This window comes from Astyanax mexicanus, chromosome 7 (assembly GCF_023375975.1).
Source record: "Astyanax mexicanus isolate ESR-SI-001 chromosome 7, AstMex3_surface, whole genome shotgun sequence".
NCBI classification, from domain to species: Eukaryota; Metazoa; Chordata; class Actinopteri; order Characiformes; family Acestrorhamphidae; genus Astyanax; species Astyanax mexicanus.
In genome coordinates, this window is record NC_064414.1 from 19,340,456 (window position 1) to 19,361,393 (window position 20,938).

General features: G+C 39.8%; 1 protein-coding gene across 2 annotated transcripts in view; it reads left to right on the top strand.

Annotated features, from left to right (window-relative positions):
* Positions 1 to 20,938, top strand: part of prkn (parkin RBR E3 ubiquitin protein ligase) — a 211,086-nt gene that overhangs the window by 62,729 nt on the left and 127,419 nt on the right. For both annotated transcript variants that reach the window (XM_007247394.4, XM_049481160.1), the window contains exon 3: positions 16,493 to 16,712. In XM_007247394.4, the coding sequence (XP_007247456.3) occupies positions 16,493 to 16,712 (220 nt within the window). The remainder of the gene's footprint in view (positions 1 to 16,492; positions 16,713 to 20,938) is intronic.

The window sequence follows — 20,938 nt, forward strand, 5'->3', positions numbered from 1 at the left end:
ACCAGCCAAAACGGGCACATGTCACCCCGCTGCTCATTGAGCTCCATTGGCTACCAGTTGATGCTCGCATCAAATTCAAAACTCTTACAATCGCCTACAAGGTGATGTCAGAACAGCTCCTTCCTACCTGCACTCGCTCCTGAAGGCTTACGCTACCTCCCAGCCGCTGCGCTCCTCCAGTGAACGTCGCCTCGCTTTGCCAAACATTCACACAAAGCAATCCAGACTGTTCTCATACAGAGTTCCCCAATGGTGGAACAAACTACCCTCCACTACCAGATCAGGAGAATCTCTCGCTATCTTTAAGAAACTCCTGAAGACAGAGCTCTTCAAAGAGCACTTACTCTCTTAACACCTCTAACACACTAACTACTTCTAACCTCATTTCCTTCTTCCTCTCCTTCACTCCTCTATCCTATTATTCCCCTTTGTCCTCCTTTTATCCCTATCCAAAGATGTTTTTCCTTTAAACTTATTTTACATTGTACTTGACTATTGTAAGTCATCGCTCTCCGCTGAGGATCTGTGATTAATCCATTGTGGAAAACACTTAATAATAAGCACTCTTTCAAATTTTCTTTCTCATTAAGTTTCTTTGACTCGTTTACTGCTTTATTTCTCAGTATTCAGTCACAGAAATGCATTCTGAAGTGTATTTCAGTGTCTGTGTTTAGGTTTCTCTATGGCTGTGTATATAGTAGTGTGATATCAATGCATGGGCTTGTTAACAATGTTTGAATCATTGATCATTGGTTTGTGAAAAGATTCAGTCAGTGAGTCGATGCTATAGTCAACCCTTAGCGTCTGAACACCACACAGATCACATAATTCAGCCAATTTGAGTGTGCCACAGCTTTTAAGTGCCTTATTTTCTGGCTTATATATATATATATATATATATATATATATATATATATATATATATATATATATTACAAAATTACAGCATGTTACAATATGGTTTGCCGTCTCATTTACAAGCTTGTTCCTGGTTGTTCTTGAACCCCAAAAGAGAAATTTAGGTGAATCCAAAATGAATGTAAACCTAGTTTTTTGACCATTTCTGTCATCTGTAGCTTGATTTTTAGTAGGGGAAAAAATCGATAAAAAGTAGATTTTTTTTTTTTATTTTTTATTTTTTTTTTATGTCATATCACCCAGTTCAACATCGCCCCATAGTTGCCATAGTTGCGCTCTCTCAGACTCCGGCTGCTGATGGCAAGCAACATAACCGGGATTCAAACCAGAGAAATATCCTTTAGCTTTAAAGATTGATAGTTCCTTTTGAAATGGCTGTGTCCTTTATGTCTAAAATTATGTAGACACTGTTTCTTCTATGTTTCTTCTGAAAACAAGCACATTAACTGAGAGTTTGGACATGGAGTTTCACAGTTATTGCAGCAACAGTAACAGGTTACAGTCCAGAAACAGATGCTGCAACATTACTGTGAGGATATAATTGAATGTAGATGTTAAGTTTGCTAATTATACGTATTTTGGACCCTTGCATTACCTTACACTGTACGTAATATTGTAAAAAAGGTTTATATGTTTGTGTATGTTGTGAGTCCACTCACGTTGTCTGCTTGGTGTGTGTGTGTGTGTGTGTGTATGTATGTGTGTGTGTGTAGCTGTAGGCGCAAGCAGCCACTGCTGTTTATCTGTTCGTGCCGCGGGACTCGCAGGCTGATATTTGTAGTGACGAGGAGAGCACTGGCTGTAATGCGCTCTATTAGCTCGCACATCCCTGAGGAGCAACAGTTCTGTGTATCTCTCTCTCTCTCTCTCTCTCTCTCTCTTTTTCCCTGTCATTCGCTCTCTCGTCTCACCTCTCTTCCCCTCTTTGTCTTTCCTGCCAAAGCTGTAGCTCCATTTTGTCTCTGTCCATCACTCTTCGTCTCTCTCCACCTCTCCCCTTTGTCTTTGTCTTTTTTTTTTTCCAGTGATTCTTCACTATCTGTCCGTCTCCCGCTCTTTGAATGGGCTGCTCTCGTCTCGCTCTGTCCGTTTCTTACTCTTCTGTCTGTTTGCTTTGTCTTGTGTCTGTGGAATCTGGTTCTATTTTAGTACTGAGGCTCTTCAGACGGTGGATCTTAAGGACTTCTGCTGTTGCTTGCAATCACTCTTGAGTTAATGTTTGTCTCGCTTCTCCTTTCCTCTGCCTCTCCGTATGCTGTGGAGGAGCAGCTGGAACAAGTCTGCACTTTCTCAAGGTTACCTCAGCTCTTTCAGTCTTAAGGACTCTCTGTCTGAGAGGACTCCTCACTCTCCTCCAGCCTGCATCACCACACAGCCACAGTCGCTAGCTTGCCTTGGCCTCGTGTGGCTCTGTGTGTGCTGTGCTGTAGCAGTGGGCGATATGCCGCAATTTTCACTACAAAACTTTAATTTAATAGCAGAATAATTATGATTATCACAACTACATCACTACTACTGCCACTACAGCATTAAATATTCATAAAACGATCAAGATGTGTCATCAGATTGTAAGGAAACATGCAATGTTTAGGCCCTATCGTCTCTTGACAGCGGTGCTTCTCTTTAGTGGTGTGCAATAAGGCCCTTCTTACCCTTCAGAGAAAGGATGACAATAGGTGCATGCAAATCATTACATAATATTTAATCAGGAAATATACAGTACAGGCCAAAAGTTTGGACCCATCTTCTCTTTTTCAGTGCGTTTTCTTTATTTTCATGACTATTTACATTGTAGATTCTCACTGAAGGCATCATCAAAACTATTAATGAACACATTTAGAGTTTTGTACTTAACAAATTATGGTGAAATAACTAAAAACATGTTTTATATTCTAGTTTCTTCAAAATAGCCACCCTTTGCTCTGATTACTGCTTTGCACACTCTTGGCATCATTATCTCAATAAGCTTTAAGAAGAGGTGGTCACCTGAAATGGTTCTCCAACAGTCTTGAAGCAAGAAGGAGTTCCCAGAGGTGTTTATTAGCACTTGTTGGCCCTTTGCCTTCTTCACTCTGTGCTCCAGCTCACCCCAAACCATCTGGATTGGGTTCAGGTCCCGTGACTGTGGAGGCCAGCTCATCTGCTGCAGCACTCCATCAGTGAGAATCTACAATGTAAATAGTCATGAAAATAAAGAAAACGTATTGAATGAGAAGATGTGTCCGAACTTTTGTCCTGTACTGTATATTGTTTAAAAAAAAAAAAAACAGCAATTAATTCAAAGCATTAGTCTGTGTTTTTCACTTGCTATAAGGATGCATATCTGGCTAACTGCGGAACTAACCAATCAAAACTACTTTTTAAAATTGCTTCTGCCCCCTTGTGTCTGTGTGGCCCTTCTACTGATTTTTGAAGGGTGTAGTAATGAGTCTATTAGCAAAGTTGTAGCACACTTATCATCGTTTAGTGCATATTGTTAATATAATACGGTGTAATAGTAAATGATGCAGAAATTATGCATTATAGGGTGTAAGGATACTGGACCTATTATGGTAATAAGTAATTAACTATACTATGGTCAATATCAGTACCACCGACAACAGAATAGCTTTGATTTGATTGTATTCAAATCAAATTCACATTATGAATTTGTAGATTGTTGTGTGGTTTGTTTAACACTTTTAATTTACTACATGATTCCTTGTGTAATAGTTCAGAAGATGACTTCAGGATTCACTTACAATGTAGGGTAAAAAGGGGAAAAAAGGTGTGTCCAAACTTTTGACTGGTACCGTGTATATCCTGCAAATAAATTAATAATGCGCCTTAAGATACAGGGTTCCTTCTAAACTCAATAAACCCAAAAGTGGTAGGATACACATTTTAATATTTCATAATTTCAGCTGCATGTTTTGAGCATTTTGCATAATTAGCTCATTAAGATTGAAAAACCTGAAAAGATGCCAATTCCACATAAACGAGTTTCCTTTATTCAACCTGTTCGTCATTATTCTCTCTTTTAAGCTCAGTTCTATGTATGTGTTACATTGGTTTGCTCACTCTCTCACAGTATTATTTAGGACTTTCAGCTGTTGAACAATATTAAATGATATTTCACAGTTGCTGAAGCTGTCTGAGACTGGGGCACATTTGTTACGTTTACTGCTCTGTGATGCGTTTTGTACATAAGAGCGCAATGAATCAAAAGGAAAAAAGACTGATCTCTATGATAAGAATCTGTTCCAATACTTCACATAGGGATATGGCACTGTAAAACTGTGTTGTGATTGATGATGAGTCCAGTACTTCAATTCCTTACCTTTAAACAACAGAACTTACGAAATTAGTTATTTACAGCATTCACTCCTCATTTATAGTGACTAATAAGTGACTAATGGCTCATTTATAGCAATTCATGTGTCATTATTCAGATATGCAGATGCAGTTTAAGTTTAACTTTATTAAATAATGTTGAGGTACAGAGAGTGGTCAACGCTGCTAAACAGCAGCAAAAGGAGATTACACCTACCATAAGCTAGAGACAGTCAGTCCAAAGCAATATAGTGGGGCAGTCAAAAATCAGGGTCAGAAATATAAAACAAGTTTGGAAACGAGAGAGCTAACACAGTGGATAAGCAGTGAATAAGCCTTAGTAGAATAGTAAACCAACAATACTCTAAAAACCAATGTGATTGGTGAGTGAGGTGATGGTGTGCATATATAATAAGTGGAACAGGTGTAGTCAATATTCTGGTGATGAGCTTCCTGGTAGTGCCACAAATAGTCTAATGTGGTCGCATTAAGGAGTTATGTCAGTATGTTTGCTGTGACTAAGGCTTGGGCTGTAAATATAGTGAGCCAAAAGGTTTTTTCCTTGTTTACAGTATTTAATTGCCACTTTCTAAATCTTAAAATAAACTATACCACAACCCAATTTGAAGTTAATCCCCCAAAAACTTGTCGCATCATTTCAAGGAAGACTCTTTGATGTACTAGCTCAGAAGGGTGCTTCTACTCAAGACTGAGCAAAGGGTCTGAATACGTATGACCATGTGATTTTGCAAACATTTCTTAATTTCAGTTTTTTTTCTATCAAGATTTACTTTCATGCCATCCATCCATCGTCTACCGCTTATCTGAAGTCAGTTCGTGAGGGTAGCAGTTCTAACAAGATTCCCCAAACTTCCCCGTCCCAGGCTACGTCTTTCAACTCTGACTAGGGGCATCCCTAGTTGTTCCCATGCCAGAGTGGAGATATAATCTCTCCACCTGGTCCTAGGTCTGCCCCGTGGTCTTCTCCCAGCTGGACGTGTCGGGAACACCTCCTTAGGGAGAGGTCCTAATGGGATCCTCATCAGATGCCTGAGCTTCTTTCAATGCCATGATGACTGAGCTTCGCAATAAAACAAAGAGTGAAACGTTTCAAAGGGTCTGAATACTTTCCGTACCCACTGTATTCAGCTCCGATTGTTTTTTTTTAAAGTGAGACGCAATGCAGGACAACCATACAGATCCCTTACATTGTAGTAGATAAAGCAATATTGGAAAGAGTTAAGTGAATGTAAATACCTTTAGAATCAAGTGATGGTGACTATTGACAGTCCAGTCCATACCTCTGCTCAAGGTCACACTGGAAATCGCTTAAACACTAATGATGGAAAGTTTGAAGAGGAGATCTTCCTGTCACTAACGATGAAGCGATGATCAAAAGAGCTGCTTCAAATGAGTGATTGATTTTTTAGTCAGGCATTTTTCTTTTATGCTGTTAACCCCCCACCCTCACCCCCACCCCACCCGGACTACCAGCGCTGCGCTGAAAGTGACTCTGTTGTCCTCAGTCGTGTGTTGGGTTTCTCGTGCTTGTTTGAGCTGTGGAGGGACTTGGAGCTCCCAGCTCACATTAGTCACACAGCCTTAGCAGGCTTTGCCTCTCTTAGCCCAGCTTTCCCCACCATCTGCCTGCGCGCACCACGAGGCTGACGCCGCGGAAGCTTCACTACGCCTCTCTGTCTGCCTCAGCAGTCTCACTCTGGCCTCGCTCTCCAAAGACACCTGTTTTCTGTTGTTGACTGAACAAATGACATCGCTACAGATTTGCTGCGGTTGGAATCGTTCCCCGGCTTTTGTGACTCATTTTACAATTAGTCGTTCGACGTGGCTAATGATGTTTATTGCAGCTTTAGATAGCAACTCTTTTTGCAGCTCGCCCAAAGGTTACATTCACTTTACATCTCTTCCTGATCAAATCTGAGACAAGATGTCTATGATCGGACAGTTAGTACACTGTTGATTTTACAATATAGAGATTAAGTTCAGAGCAGTGATGCCCTCTATAAGTCATCCTGTTAGTGCCAGCACCATTGGCAGATGGCTGCACTACATGGCTTTAAAGGAGAACTCCGGTGTAAAATGGACTTTTGGTGCAGTAAAACCCGATAAAAAGTACTTACCTTCGATGAATATCTCACCTCTGTTTTCCCACAGCGTTCCAAGATCCAGACATTTTAACAGTTTGTCCAAACACACTTCAGACTGGGTGACATTGGTCATATTTTACCCCGATAAATCGCTTTTTCCACTGTTATCCAGGCCCAAATAGACATATATATATTTATCAGTACAAATATGGTGGCGCACAGAGCTGAAGCTAGCGTTATGGGATGTAAATAGTCGTTTTTAATAAGCTTCTTGTGCACTTTTTAAGTTAATAATGCCTTGTTTTAAATGTCAGGACTCTCCGGATTCTATCAAGAAGGTGTGGAGCTACTCTGAGCTGGAAAAAGCGATTTACCGGGACAAATTATGCCCCATGCCATCCAGTCTGAAAGGTGTTTGGATGAACTGTTAACATTTCTGGATCTTGGAAAGCTGTGGGAGAACAGAAGTGTGCTATTTATCAAAGGTAAGACCTTTTTATCTTGTTTTACTACACCAAAAGTCCATTTTACACCAGAGATGTCCTTTAACAGCCACAACAGAATCTTCCAGGACTTCTTTTGAAACGAAGCTCCAGTGGAGTTACACTAAGGGTCATTGTCCTGTTGGAAGGTCTAATGACTCCCAAAGTTCATATGCAGGTTTTCAGTGCCAGAGGAAGAAAATCAGCCATAGCAGCATCGCCAAGCCACTCTTATGCTTCACTGTTGGCAGGATGTTTTTTCAACTCATGTTTCGTTCTTCCTTTTTCAGACATAACGCTGAGGCTGAAGAGTTCCAGTTTTGTTTCAGCGCTTCTTTATGGGGTATATACTGTATCTTATTGAAGTCAACTTTTCTTGTGCTTTTGAGTCAGTAGAGGTCTTTGGACAAAAAAAAAAACTACATATCATAATATTGCAATATTGTGGAAAGCAGTCTGTTTTCTATTTGTTTTCCTATGCACTCTATTTAAATTAGATTTTTTTTTGCAGTTTATATGCATGAGTATGCTGCGCTTTATTTTTGTTGTAGATGTTTTTTATTTTGTTAATAGAAATCACATGACTGACAGAGTCTGGGGAAGTATTAGCAGTTTTATTTAGTAATATTACACACCAATGTTTACTGTTGAGTTTAGCACTTTTATTTATGCTGAAGTTTATGCCCTCTTTCTCTCCCTCTCTTTATCTCTCTCTCTAACACACTTGTGTGGTCATGAACACACACATGCACACATGCACACACGCACACACGCACACACAAACACAAACACACTGGCGAGTTTCCTCTTTTCAAGCTGTTGAATGTGGAATATGGAGCTACACTAACGTTTATTTTTTTCCACTGAAACTAAAAAAGCAAATTACACTAAAAGTACATTACAACATTCTAGTTCATAAAGCATAGTATCAGCATTTAAAAACATGTACTCTTGATTTTATATATGATTTAATCACAGAATATTGGAATATTGTTGCTTTAATAGAATTATTTCTTAAGGGGTTGACACCAATTATACACATTTTTTCTAACCCTGATTCTTTTATTCACGTTTTGTGATTAATTCAATTTTTTTTATAGTAGCAATTGTATATTCTTAATTAATAAAAAAAAAAAAAAACCTTTTGTCATATATCGCAAAGCTAGAAAATATTATCACAAAAATGCCCTGAGGTATTGCTAGCTCGTTCACTGTTCAGAGGTGAGTTGTATCAGCCTGTAGTCGGCTAGCACTGCTGGAGCAGCATTAGCATTTCCCGCTAACTGTGCTAAGTGCTAGCTCTTTTGCCGTTCAGAGGTGAGTATTATCGGCGAGCGAGGCCTGCTGAATTAGAAGGAAAAAACATGGTGACACCCCTGTGCCTTACTAGTGTCGCATAATGTGCTTTATAATCCAGTGCGCATTATATATGAAAATAGATCGGAAATTAGACATTTATTGATAATGCACCTTATAATCCAGTTTACCTTTATAGTTAGAAAAAATACGGTAGTCTAAAAGAATCAGATCCATTTCATATTGAAGCCAGAACATGATTTCAGCCACATTTTAACCCTGTAATGCTAATGTACAGTATCTTTTCAGCCCAATATCATTAGTCTCATAAGATTTCTGAGTTCAGCTGAGTGGAGCACAATTACTGTACCTCCTCACAGCCCTGCTTTACAAATGAAAACCATGTGTTTTCCTTTCTGTTAAGAATGGAGGTTAATGATGTAGAGTTTGTGTTGAACCCTTTCTTACATTCACTGCACGTGTTGTGTTGATCCACTTCACCACACGCAGCACAAAGATGAATATTTTTTTTTTCTCGCTTGATGCATAAGGAGATAGCTTTAACCCCAGATGACCCTGGCAAATTGTGGGGAGTCTCTTGGGCTGCTTATGATTCTGAATGGCAGGCTCATTGATTGTCTCCTCACTCTTGAAATTGAAATTCTGTCGCTGCGTGGCTCCAAAGATCCAAGTCATTGCTAATGCACCGCATCCCTGTCTTTAAAACACTGACTTGTTGATCGAGCTCTCCAAAGAGCACATCATAATTGGAAAAGGTCATATGAATGCAGAATGAATGCACGACAGCTTCACTGTACACTGATAATACTCCAGAGCGAGGAAGGGGTTGGGGGGGAGTTGGGGGGATGGAGACAGACACCGAACAAGCTGGTGTTTTAACTCATTTTAATACAAATATGCTTTTTTTTTTAGGTTTAACTTTACGCTTTTTACATTTTACGCTCTCAGACATAGAGGTGGGTGCCTAAAGATAGTTCTTTGAGCTATAAAAGAACTACTATTGTTTTGTAGAAAATTCTGTTGTTTTGTTTGTAGTTGGAGCATCAAACCAGAGATAGTGTCTATTTAATGATAAAGTCCTGCCCTTTTGCAAATAGAGCCAAATCAGCTTGGTGGATATACCAAACGCCAATGCGGGTCAGTGTGCTTGTAGGGTAGCCTCCCTCACTGTGCATAATACATCAAAATGTGTTTCTTAAATGGTATAAGGCTGGTCTTGCATGACTGGAAATATAGTTGCATTGCAAAGATGGTCAACTTCTCTATAAGAACAAACTTAATTACAGGCCATAAAGGACCAAATGTTTGTTAATGGTGTAAAAATAGTGATTTTGTTCAAGGGCAATGCTATGCACTAAAAGCCTGTTGGGAGCATCAGCTAAATTGCTGTATTTTGGAATGCTGGGGGTGAATGGAGATGGGCTATTCGACAAAATTTTGTACTCATAATAATGTTTTATTACAACCCAAGTCATTTTAACACAAGATTTTTCCTTTACTTCTTGGGATCAGTTTCTGCTATGCTCAGACCTTCAGTCTAAATGTGCTGCAATGCAAAGAGAGAAAGAGAGAGAAAAAAAAGAAAGAGAGAGAGAGAGAATTAAACCACTCTTCATTATTATATTTGACTATTCTAATTACCCTAATCGTACTAATTATTGTTATTATTGTTGTTATTATTACTATTTTTATTATTGTTGTTATTATTGTCATGTTTTTTTATTGATGGTTCTGTTAATATTTTTATGAAGGTCTTATTATATGTTCAGTTTTTGACATTTGTGTGCTTTGGCAACAGTGTTATGCTAATAAAGCCAACTTGAATTGGGGAAAAAAACATAATTGAGAGAAAAAAGAGAGAGAGTAAGAGAGAGAGAAAGAGAAAGAGGGGATACTTGCTCACGGGAAGTTTGAGCAATTTTTTCCTGTGGAAAATGGCTGAAGGGTTTTTGGAAATAATTCGCTGGAGGTGGTTAAAAAGTTGAAAAATAGTAAATCTAGCGACAAACATACATGAAGTTGGGCCTAACAACTGTCCTATAGATTGTTATATAGGGGGGTCGGAGTGTATGTTACATTACAGTGCATGCTGGGAATTGTAGTATACATCGTAAAACAGATTAATATTATTAGAATACACAGGTGTTACAATTTAATATATCGTGCAGCTTTGTTTATCAAGAGCACCATCAAATGCATAAAACCAGGGTATTATATGATTTATTCCATTCAATCAGAACAAGTAGATGACTCTTGCTAGTGGTCTATTTTAAACACAATGCTCTGAGTGGTCCAGCGGTCTAAAGTGCTGCCACTTTGATTGGGAGATTGCTGGTTTGAATCTTGGTTATGCAGCTTGTCATCAGCTGCCGGAGCCCTGAAAGAGAACAATTGGCCTTGCTCTCTCTGGGTGGGTAGATGGCGCTCTTTTCCCTGATCACTCCTAGGGTGATGTCTATCAGCAAAAGGCGTCTCTGAGCTGATGTATCAGAATCGAGTCACTGTTTTCTCAGAGTGTGCTGTGATGCTACTCAGCAATGAAGCATCAGCAGTAGTTCTAAAAGAGGCATGTGCTAGTCTTCTCTCTCCTGGTGCTCCTGGCATCATTCGTAATGGAGGATATACAGCTGAGTAGCAGCTGAATTGATGAGACAATTGGCCTAGCTATATTGGGAGAAAAAAAGAATAAATAAAAAATAATAATTTACAGTGTTGCAAATCATAATATTGTGATACGTCGATATTTCAGTATTTTTCTACACCTCTGATTTGTAGCAACTTTATTTTTAGGCTGGAAGCTTCATCCAACTGCGTGTGAAAATTAATGTTTGGATGATTTGGTGTAATTGTATGTTTTGGCCTGGACTGACATTTGAAAATGTCATTTGCTAGAAATTGGTTTTATCAGCAAGAAGAATGAACGGTATTAACCCTAGTATGACTCTGGCTTAATTACTGTAATGTTTAAAACGTTCTGTGTGATGTTCCATGGTGAAAATAAATCAAGGTCACACCAATGTTATTCCTACAGCATCAGAGAAACAATTAGCATGATGGTAAGACATGTCCAGCAGTCTGGCTAATCTATTCATGTGGAGTAATGGTCGTCATTGGGATTATTCAATCAGAAGCGTCATCTTCGCTGATGGACCAATGGACCAAAGGCCAATGGCATTGATTATAAATGCGACGGGGGGAAAACCCGAATGCTGACGTAGAGCTGTAAGGTGCTATCGACTAGTATAATATCCTACAACCTCCCAGTCTGGCCATTATAGATGGTGCACTGTGACTCTTCAGACATCCATCATGCGACGTATGATCAATGCTAATTTCCATGCTCTCATCATTCATTTTTCTATAGGGTCCTCTAATCAGCCCCCTGTTGCCTCAGTTGTCTCCGTCTTGGCGGTCGCTCCTGGGTACGTTACAACGCTCTCACTTTACACGGCGGAACAGACTCTCGTCTGGTGGCTCCTCCGCTCTGAGCCAGAGGGGTCTTCATTAAGTTGATGTCATTAAAAGCCAATCCTCGCTGTCGGTCTGGGGAAAAATGAAGCAGATCAAATTAATTTCATGTATTTTTTTTTTGTTCCCCTCCCTGTTGAAGCGCAATGTTCGCTGGCGATAAATTATCACGTGTGTATGGACTGTTGCACAGACGAGGACCTTTTCCCCTATCAGAGTGCGTGGGCTCTCTAATAAGCCTCTCGCTTTTAACGAGAACCTGTTTGTGACTGCCGAAATGATTTGCATCGCAAATTTTTTCACTCTGAAAATGATCCTGAGCAGCAAAACAAATGGAGGGAGGACAAATGGCAGCTTCTCTTGGTCCTGCTGGATCAAATGGCCTAGAAGATGTAGGCGCTACACTCAGAGCCAGACTTGGTCAGACTCTACCAGCATCAATGCTGCTGCAAGATCTTGGTGAAAAATTAATGCAACACTGGATTAAAATAAATCTTGTGACACTGCAGAAGCTTATTGAAACAATGCCACAGTAAATGTGTGCTGCAATCAAAGCTAAAGATGGTCCAACCAAATATTAGTGTGTTTTTTTTTTTATCTTTGGTGGTGACTTTTTTTTTGGCCAGGCAGTGTGTGTTTTGACCCCAACTTTGATGCCACTAAGTTTGACCCCAACTTCCACAGTAATCTGCCCCGCTTCCGCTCAATGTGCAGATTGTTTTTCTGTAACGGTTTAATTGTGGTGAGAACAGTGATCTGGTCTCAATCCAACCCAGCTATCGAATATACTTCTTTTTAATGAAGCTAAACTGCTGATAAGGCGCAATTAATACTGCATTAATAGTGCATAATAGTCCATGCTGCATTCACCGCTCACAGCTGTGCGACTGCATGTCCCATTGAAAACATTTCGGTGCGTTTAGGTTTATACCTGTGTAAAACCAAACCAAACAGACTTAGTTACTCATTTATATCTCTGATTTTTAAAAATCTGCCTTGTCTTTTTAGTAATAACTACATTAAAACCTTCTTCGTCATCGCTATGTTTGCTGTTGTCAAAAACTTGAGATAGATAGATAGATAGATAGATAGATAGATAGATAGATAGATAGACAGACAGACAGACAGACAGACAGACAGATACTTTATTGATCTCCGAGGGGAAATTCTAGACATCCAGCAGCAGGTATGTATAGTACACAAAGTTACAAAAGGATGAAATATAACGATACATATAAATACAATAAAATAAAAAATACAATGTATAAAAAAAGTATAAAAGTACAGTCTTTAGTGTGTGTGTGTGTGTAATGTAGAATGGAGGTAGTGCAGTTGAACACAATAGACAGTGAACACCAGTTGATGTGCATAAAGTGAGGATAACTGATAGTAAAGTAGATAGTGAAGGAACTACTAGTGCAAAATAGGGTAGAACTATAAAAATAGTGTTCTAGTCATCAGCAAGACTGAGAGTGTGTCCATAGCTGAGGGTGTGTCCATGGTGTGGCCGGAGTTGCCGGAATGAAAAAGTGTCACAGAGTCTTTAGTTTGCTGTGCTGAGAGGAGTTGAACAGTCTTATGGTCTGAGGGACAAAAGACTTTCGGAGTCTGAGGGTGGAGCAGGACGGGGACAGCAGTCTGCCGCTGAATGAGCTCCTCTGCCTGGTGATTGGGTGTACCATGCAAACATGTAAAGGATACATAGAATTATGTGGGTAGTAATAATTTTATTATTATTTAAAAAAATATATATATAAATAATGAAAAAATGAATTATAAATAAAAATTAGCTTAAATCTAAAGGAAGTACCCTTTTTCTGCAGAAAGTACAATATTTTTCTTCAAGTACAGGATTTTGGAGATTGATCATTAAAAAAGACTCGAGGAATTCAAAAGAGCAGCACTTGATAAAGTCTCGAGGATGGCACAGATTTCCCTGCAAGCGTGTTTTGTAATCTTCCTGCAGCCGAGGGAGGCTATGCCATTTTCTGTCCATTGTAAAAGTTTTATTCCCCCCTCTCTTTTTTTTTTTTTTCAGTTCGCTAGCAGCTTTGTGTCAGTGCTGTGCGGTGACTGGCATGTTTATTCCTCTCCGCTGTAATCCCAGTGGTCTGAGGCGCGCTTGCCAGCCGGATTAGCATTGTGGCTGCAAATTTCCTCCATTGTAATTGAGACTGAAATGTTTGACGTTTTTCTCTTCCCTCGAACGTATGGCAGAAACTTAAGACAATACAGTATGCGAGACGGCGGTGCACCATGTGAGAGAGAGAGAGGCCTTTCCAGCCTTTCTGCAGTTTTCCAGACTGCGGCAGCCCCGGAACGATGGATTTCAGTTCTCCGGAGCTCACAAAGGACATCAAGCCTTGTCTTCATTCTGTGAAAAATGCTAAGTGAACGTTGAGTTAATCTGCCGCACTGCTTTTGCATTCTAAAACCCATCTGCTTCGCCCGCAACAGTGTCCCCAGAAGCCCAATCAAGAGTTGCCGAAGCTGTTTTTGGCTGTATTTAGCTTCAAGGCAGATCAGTCTGTCAATTTGACGTGTATTACAATAGTGTGTGTGCTGGTAAATTAGTGTGAGAGAGGAAAGACTGTTATTTTGGGATGTTCTAGGGTTCTAAGGAGAGTCTAGATCAGATTTATGATGTCTTTTTAAAAAGCAGATTTGTTCACAGCTATTCTCTTAGAATGGTAAACTGAACAAATCTCAAATAAGAACATCAGAATCCGACTCTTTGTGAAAAGAAGTGCTTCAGAAGAAAAGAACCATTGAAACATAAGGGCAATGTCTTTTAAAACCTTTACAAAGTGCTGTGATATTGATTGGTTGTAGTCTTTAAATAGTAATACCTGGTACTTTGTAATGTTTAATCAAGTGAACTGATGATTGAATTTAACTAATCCGTGCAGCGTCTGAGTGAAGAACTGGAAAAGATGAGAACACAATAGGCCCTGTACTTGTTTTCCACACCGATCATCCGGAACGCAATTCAGACTTGATTGCACCCTTTGTCCAGATCCTGTCATTTTCATAATGCGAATAAGAACATGGTGGGTGACCAACGGATAGTCTTTTTCATTAAGATATTGTCTTGCTAGATTTCCATTTCTCCACAAAAAAATATCAAAAACTCACTTTTTATAATTTCACTGAAGTGCAGTTTTCTTACTCTTAGTTTGTAGTTTGAAAGGAGCCTTTATAATGAGAAAAAAATAAATAAAATCAAAATATGACCAGAAATGAACATTAAAATGTATTATTAAAAATTTATTCATGAGTATATAACATTTAGTATATCCACTTGTATATTTCTTACAGTCCATATACTAGTGGATCTTAAAATATATACATTTCATTGAAACATTACTTTATTTCAGTAATTCAGTTCAAAATGTGAAACTCGTGTGACCTTAACACCACTGGCATAGAGGAGAGCCCTTAGCAAGCTGCTGAACATCATGGACAATGTTCACCATCCTCTGCACAGCACCATCACCAGGCAGAGGAGCTTAGTCAGTTGCAGACTGCTACTCTGAAATTCTTTTGTCTGTCCGTCCGATCTATGTTAGGCGTTTATTTCTTTTATTGATGATTATGGCTCACAGCCAATGAAAAGCCAAAAATCAGTGTCTCTGAAAATTTGAATATTATATAAGACCATTTGGTACTTTTGGCAGTGTGGGCAGTGTGCCAAGTCCTGCTGGAAAATAAAATCTGCGTCTCCATAAGAGCTGTCAGCAGACGGAAGCATGAAGGGCTGTAAGATTTTGCGGGAAAACACTGCACTGACTTTGGAATAAAACACCGTAGCTCAACACCAGCAGATGACACAGAGATACACAGACACAGGGATTGAGTAAAGTTAAACATACCTTTTATTTGATCGAAATGCCCTCCACCACACTCAAAACAACTAAAAACAATGCAACAACAGCCCAGTGGGGCTTTAGTCTCTTACGTTTCACTGTGGTAAGGGTCTGTTCTGCCTCAGCATTCTCCTCAGCGTCTCTCTCGAGTGAAGGCTCAGGCAGTGTCTTTATGACAGGCCGGGTCTGCGTGTTAAACAAAAACAAATTAGTATGGCACATTCTTATTTGGTAGATGTTAAATTTAAATAGTCAGGAGTTTCTAGAAATCGTATAAATGAATCCTAAATGTTATGAAAAATATGGCTTTTTTTATTAATTGTAGATGTAAGTCTTTCAGTCGCTAAGATCATTAATCTACATATTTAAATAATGTAAGAATGTTAAAAAAGGGAGAAGAAAATTGGAAAATAGTTGTGTTAAAATTAGTTATGAGCGTATTTTAGAATTTAAAGCTGCACAATTGCCAATTTTTGCTTCTTTGCTCTCTCTACAGTTTAAAAGTTGAATTCTCTTGTACACCCTTTTTTCACCTTGAAGAACATGCTTTACACATGCATTTCTGGACAAGCTGAGAGATACAGAACCGTCACAGAAAGTGAAGATGCATGCAGACTGACACAGTAGAGCAATATAACAAAATTCAACATGATTAGTGATAGTAACAGTGTGCTAAACAGTTTAACCACAAGAGGCCTTTTGCAGCTTTACAGGAGCAGCTTTCTTTCAGGGTGGTGAAGTTAGCATAACACCAACATGATTTTAAAGCTTTTATTTTGGGGATTCTTTTTGTTCTATAATAGTTGTATTATTGTACATAAAATTTTAATCGTAAAGTTGTTAGAAAGTTAGGAGTTTTTATGTACAGTGTGTCTAAAATGTAAAAAATATATATATATATATATATAAAAGAAAAAGATATTGGTCTGTTCTGGGAAATGATGGTGCAGGTCTGATCTTTTGGCAGTACTGACATGCTCTCTCTCTCTCTCTCTCTCTCTCTTTGTGTCTCTGTCTCTGGCAGGGCTGTGATCTTCCCGAGCAGAGCACTGTTCACGTGGTTCTTCCTCCGGCCGGTTCAGCGCGGCACTCTGAGCTGGTGCTGCAGCAGAGGCTGGGCAGAGGGGTGAACAGTTTGACACGGCTGGACCTCAGTGCCTCACGGCTGCACGCCACCTCCACTGGCCTGGCTGTCATTCTAGAGACAGACAACTCCAGCACAGTGGACCCAGACACACAAACAGGTACAACCACAAAGGTTTGTGTGGTAGAGTGGCCAACATTAAATGTGTGGTTTTACTGACCAGTTTACTGACTCATGCACCATATTTTTCTACAATTAATTTATCAATCTAAAGACCTGTTATCTGTTAACTCCATATTAATGAATATGTAAAATCTATGGATGCATTGTGATGCTCATTGCTGCCGTACACTCCAGCAATAGTCTATTTTCACGCCTTGCACCTGTGTTGTTTAAATAGTAACAGCACACCTTCAATTAGAGTTCAATTTTCTAGCCACATCCAGGCCTGATTACTGCCACACTTTTTCTCAATTTTTTATTTTTCCAGTGTGTACACATTTAAGAGGCGTCATAGACAGTTTACATTTTCTCATTCTAAACATTGATTACACATCTGCTCAATTATACACCAAACAAACATGTACAGGACAAATTACTTGGAGGATGCCTTAAATTATAGTAATACATCAAAGAAAACATAAATGAGAGTTCTGAGCCACACTTGTTCTCAATCAAGAAATCAGTTCAATAGAACTTTTGTGACAAAGTGAAGTCCGCCAAAAGATCCTGCTAATATCCAAAGAAATTCAAGAACAATTGAGAAAGAAAGTAATTGAGATCTATCAGTCTGAAAAAAAAGTTGTAAAGCCATTTTTAAAAGTTTAGGGACTCCAGCGAACCCCGGGCAAATCCTTTTTTTTAACACCACTGTAACAATCACACCTGAACCCAGATAAAAAGAAGAGAAATTGACTCAACCGTTTTTTTTTTTTGTTTTTTTTTTTGTGATCAAATTTTTATACATTTTTGTATACACAAACGTAAACACAGCCCTGCAACAAAGTACATAGGCCCATATACACACACATACCAGGGGAGAAAGAAAAAAAAAAAGAATATTAAGTTGAGGGTGCCATTTATGCTTGAAATCCCCCTCATTGCCAATTTTCTCAACGCTTATTTGCAGTTGTTGCTTCCACGTTAGATTCTCCCTCTAGAAGAAAAGCAAGCTATACTCGTGTTTGACTTTACTAAACTAATGTACATATTTCACAAGCCATTGTTTGGCAGTGCCCAACCTTCTCTCCATTATCCACTCAGTCTTGGCACTCGGAACAGTCCAGTTCCACTTTTGTAGACGATTTCCTTTCAGAGGGTAAATGGCATTCAGAAGGGAAGCATGCGCAGGCCTTCTTTTGATGCACGTCGTAGGCTTTTTGCGATGCAGTCACTGTCACGCTCCACAATGGCAGCGGATGCTTTTAAAAGTCGTCCTCCGTTCGTCCTTCTGTCCCCTCACCTCCGCAGCTATCACCCCGCCCGTCCAGGCTGCTCCGCCCAATCCCTCGCTCTCCTTTATCTGACCCTCCTCTACCCTTGCTTTTAAAGCATTAGCATAATGGAGTGCGCTCGCGCCAAAATCATAAATTAGACGTGTCCTGCCGCGTAAAACCCTGTGCACTGGATTTATAGGGAATCCTGTCAGGTACTGCATCCTTCTTCCTCCGTCCTAGGCTTTTAGTCCTAATGAGACGGCTGATCCAGCGCGTGAGAGCGCTTGTGTTTGTGAGTTTGACAAGGGTGGAGCAGACGGACAGGACATGCTCCCTTTTTACCAAATCATTCGCTCGCTTACGAAGATGTCTACTTACGTCCTGTCCCGGCTAACCGGATCTGCACAGATCTTTTGTCCCGCGATTGTTTCTGTCTCCGGACTTGCTGATGGACTTTGTCCTTGTCTTCCACTTCAGAATCTGCCTCAGAATGTCCTCCATGGAGGAGAGCTGCTATTAATTTGTTCTTTCTGCCTGAAAGTAAAGGGTTCTGCTATAGATTTAGTAGAGCTGTGGGTGTGTGGAGTGTAGTCAGGACTGTTGCAACAAGGTAAGCAAACCAATCAATTGCCTGTGGCCCCCAGACAATGCAGTTTGCAATAGTCTAACAATCTAATGTAACTTTCTTCAGTTTTGAAAAAGGTGGCCTGCAGTAATGGTCCTACTCTTCTGGAAGAGTTTGGCATTAGGTATTTAAACACATTGAGATCTTTGGGTTATGTATGGCTACTCCAGCCCCTACTTTTCTACTGGCAGTGCTTTTTTGAGAAGATTACACAAGGTGCCCATCAAAACTTAAAGAACGTAAAGTTCTTTAATTTATTTATTTCAGAATTTTCTCCTTTTTTCTCCCAATTTGGCTATCCAAGTGTCCCATCCCTTTGTGCATTTATTGGAGGGTGCAGATAATGACATGCCTCCTTCAATGCATGTGAAGTTCAATCGCCTGAGAGGAAAGCGCAGCGACTTGGTTCCGATACATTCACTCACTGACGCCTCGTGCTGACCGGAGCCACCTTTGAGTGTGATGGGGAGAAAGCACCATCTACCCACTCGAAGGGAGCAAGGCCAATTGTGCTCCCTCTAGGCACCGGCAGCTAGTGGCAGAGCTACATGAACAGGATTCGAACCTGCGACCTCCCGTTCAAAGTGGCAGCACGTTAGACCGCTGGACCACTCAGCGTCCTGTTCTTGTATTCTTTTCTAGTTGCTAAGTGAAGTTTCAATGAATACCATATATTTGCAGTGTTTTTTAAGGAAATTCACCTTTTCTGTGAGGAACTGGATAGCAATATTTGAAAAAAGCATCCAACTAGCCTTACAAACATCTTAGGTATTTCTAAAGAACCAAGGGGTAGTAGCAGCTGTTGATATAAATGAATCAACGGGAAACACTTAGGGCTGTCTTGGTCATCAGAGAAATTACCTTATTCTTAAATTGAAAGGGGTGGCATAGGTTTCTTCATTGCTATCTATTCCACCGTCAAACATGGTGGTGGTAGTCTGATGGTCTTGGGCTGTTTTGCTGCTTTAGGACATCACATTTGCTGTTAATGGAACCAGGATTTCTGCTCTGTACCAGAATATCCTGAATCAGTTGGTCAGTCGATCAGTTTGTGACTTTAAGCTCAGGCGTGCTTGAAGCAATACAGGAAGTCCACCTCTGAATGGCTAAAAACAAACAAAAAATCTTAAGGTTTTGAAGGGGCCAAAGTCAATCAAAAGTCTGATTGAGATGCTGTGACCTTAAACAGGCTGTTAATGCATGAGAAACCTACAGTGTGGCTGAATTAAAACAATTCTGCAAAGGATAGTGGGCCAAAATTCCTCCACAGAGATGTAAAAGAATCATTGCAAGTTATCGCCAATGCTTGATTGAAGTTGTTGAGGCCAAAGGTGGCACAACCAAGATATTAGGTTTAGGGTGAAAACACCTTTTCACATTGGACCAGGTTTGCTTTTTTTTTTTTTTTTCATAGATGCCTTAATAAATAAGATCTCAATTTAAAAACTGCTTTTAGTATTTTCTCATGTTATTTTTGTCTGATATTAAAATGTGTTTCTTAACCTTTAGAGACGCAAATACTTTTTTAACAGTACTGTAGTCTGGTTTAATACAGAACAACAGGTCAATTTGAGTAGTCTCCCTCTAGAGAATCTATCAACCAAATGGGGGCTAAGAATAACTTACAATAATACCATGCATCATATAACTGTTCAACTGTTTCTAACACAACAGGCCACCCAACTCCTGGTACAAGCAGTGGTCATCTCAAGCCTCGACATTGCAATGCAATGCTAACCGGCCTCCTGGCCTATGTTATAAAACCCACTTCAGATGGTCCAGAATGCAGCAGCACGTCTGGTCTTCAACCAGACAAAACAGGCACATGTCCCTCCACTGCTCATTGAGCTCCATTGGCTACCAGTTGCTGCTCGTATCAAATTCAAAGCTCTTACAATCACCTACAAGCTGATTACAGAACAGCTCCTTCCTACCTGCACTCGCTCCTGAAGGCTTACGCTACCTCCCGGCCGCTGCGCTCCTCCAATGAAAGTCGCCTCGCTTTACCAAACAAACATTCATACAAAGCAATCCAGACTGTTCAAGCAATCCAGAGTTCCCCAATGGTGGAACAAACTACCTTCCACTACCAGATCAGGAGAATCTCTCGCTATCTTTAATAAACTCCTGACGACAGAGCTCTTCAAACAGCACTTACTCTCCTAACACCTCTAACTAACTACCTACTTCTAACCTCATTTCCTTCTTCCACTCTTTTCCTTCTTTATCCAACTTTTACCCTTCTGCCTTCTAAAATGTTTGTGCCTTGGACCTTTATGTCCTCTATTGCTAATATACATTGTTATTTCTAAGTCACTTTGGATA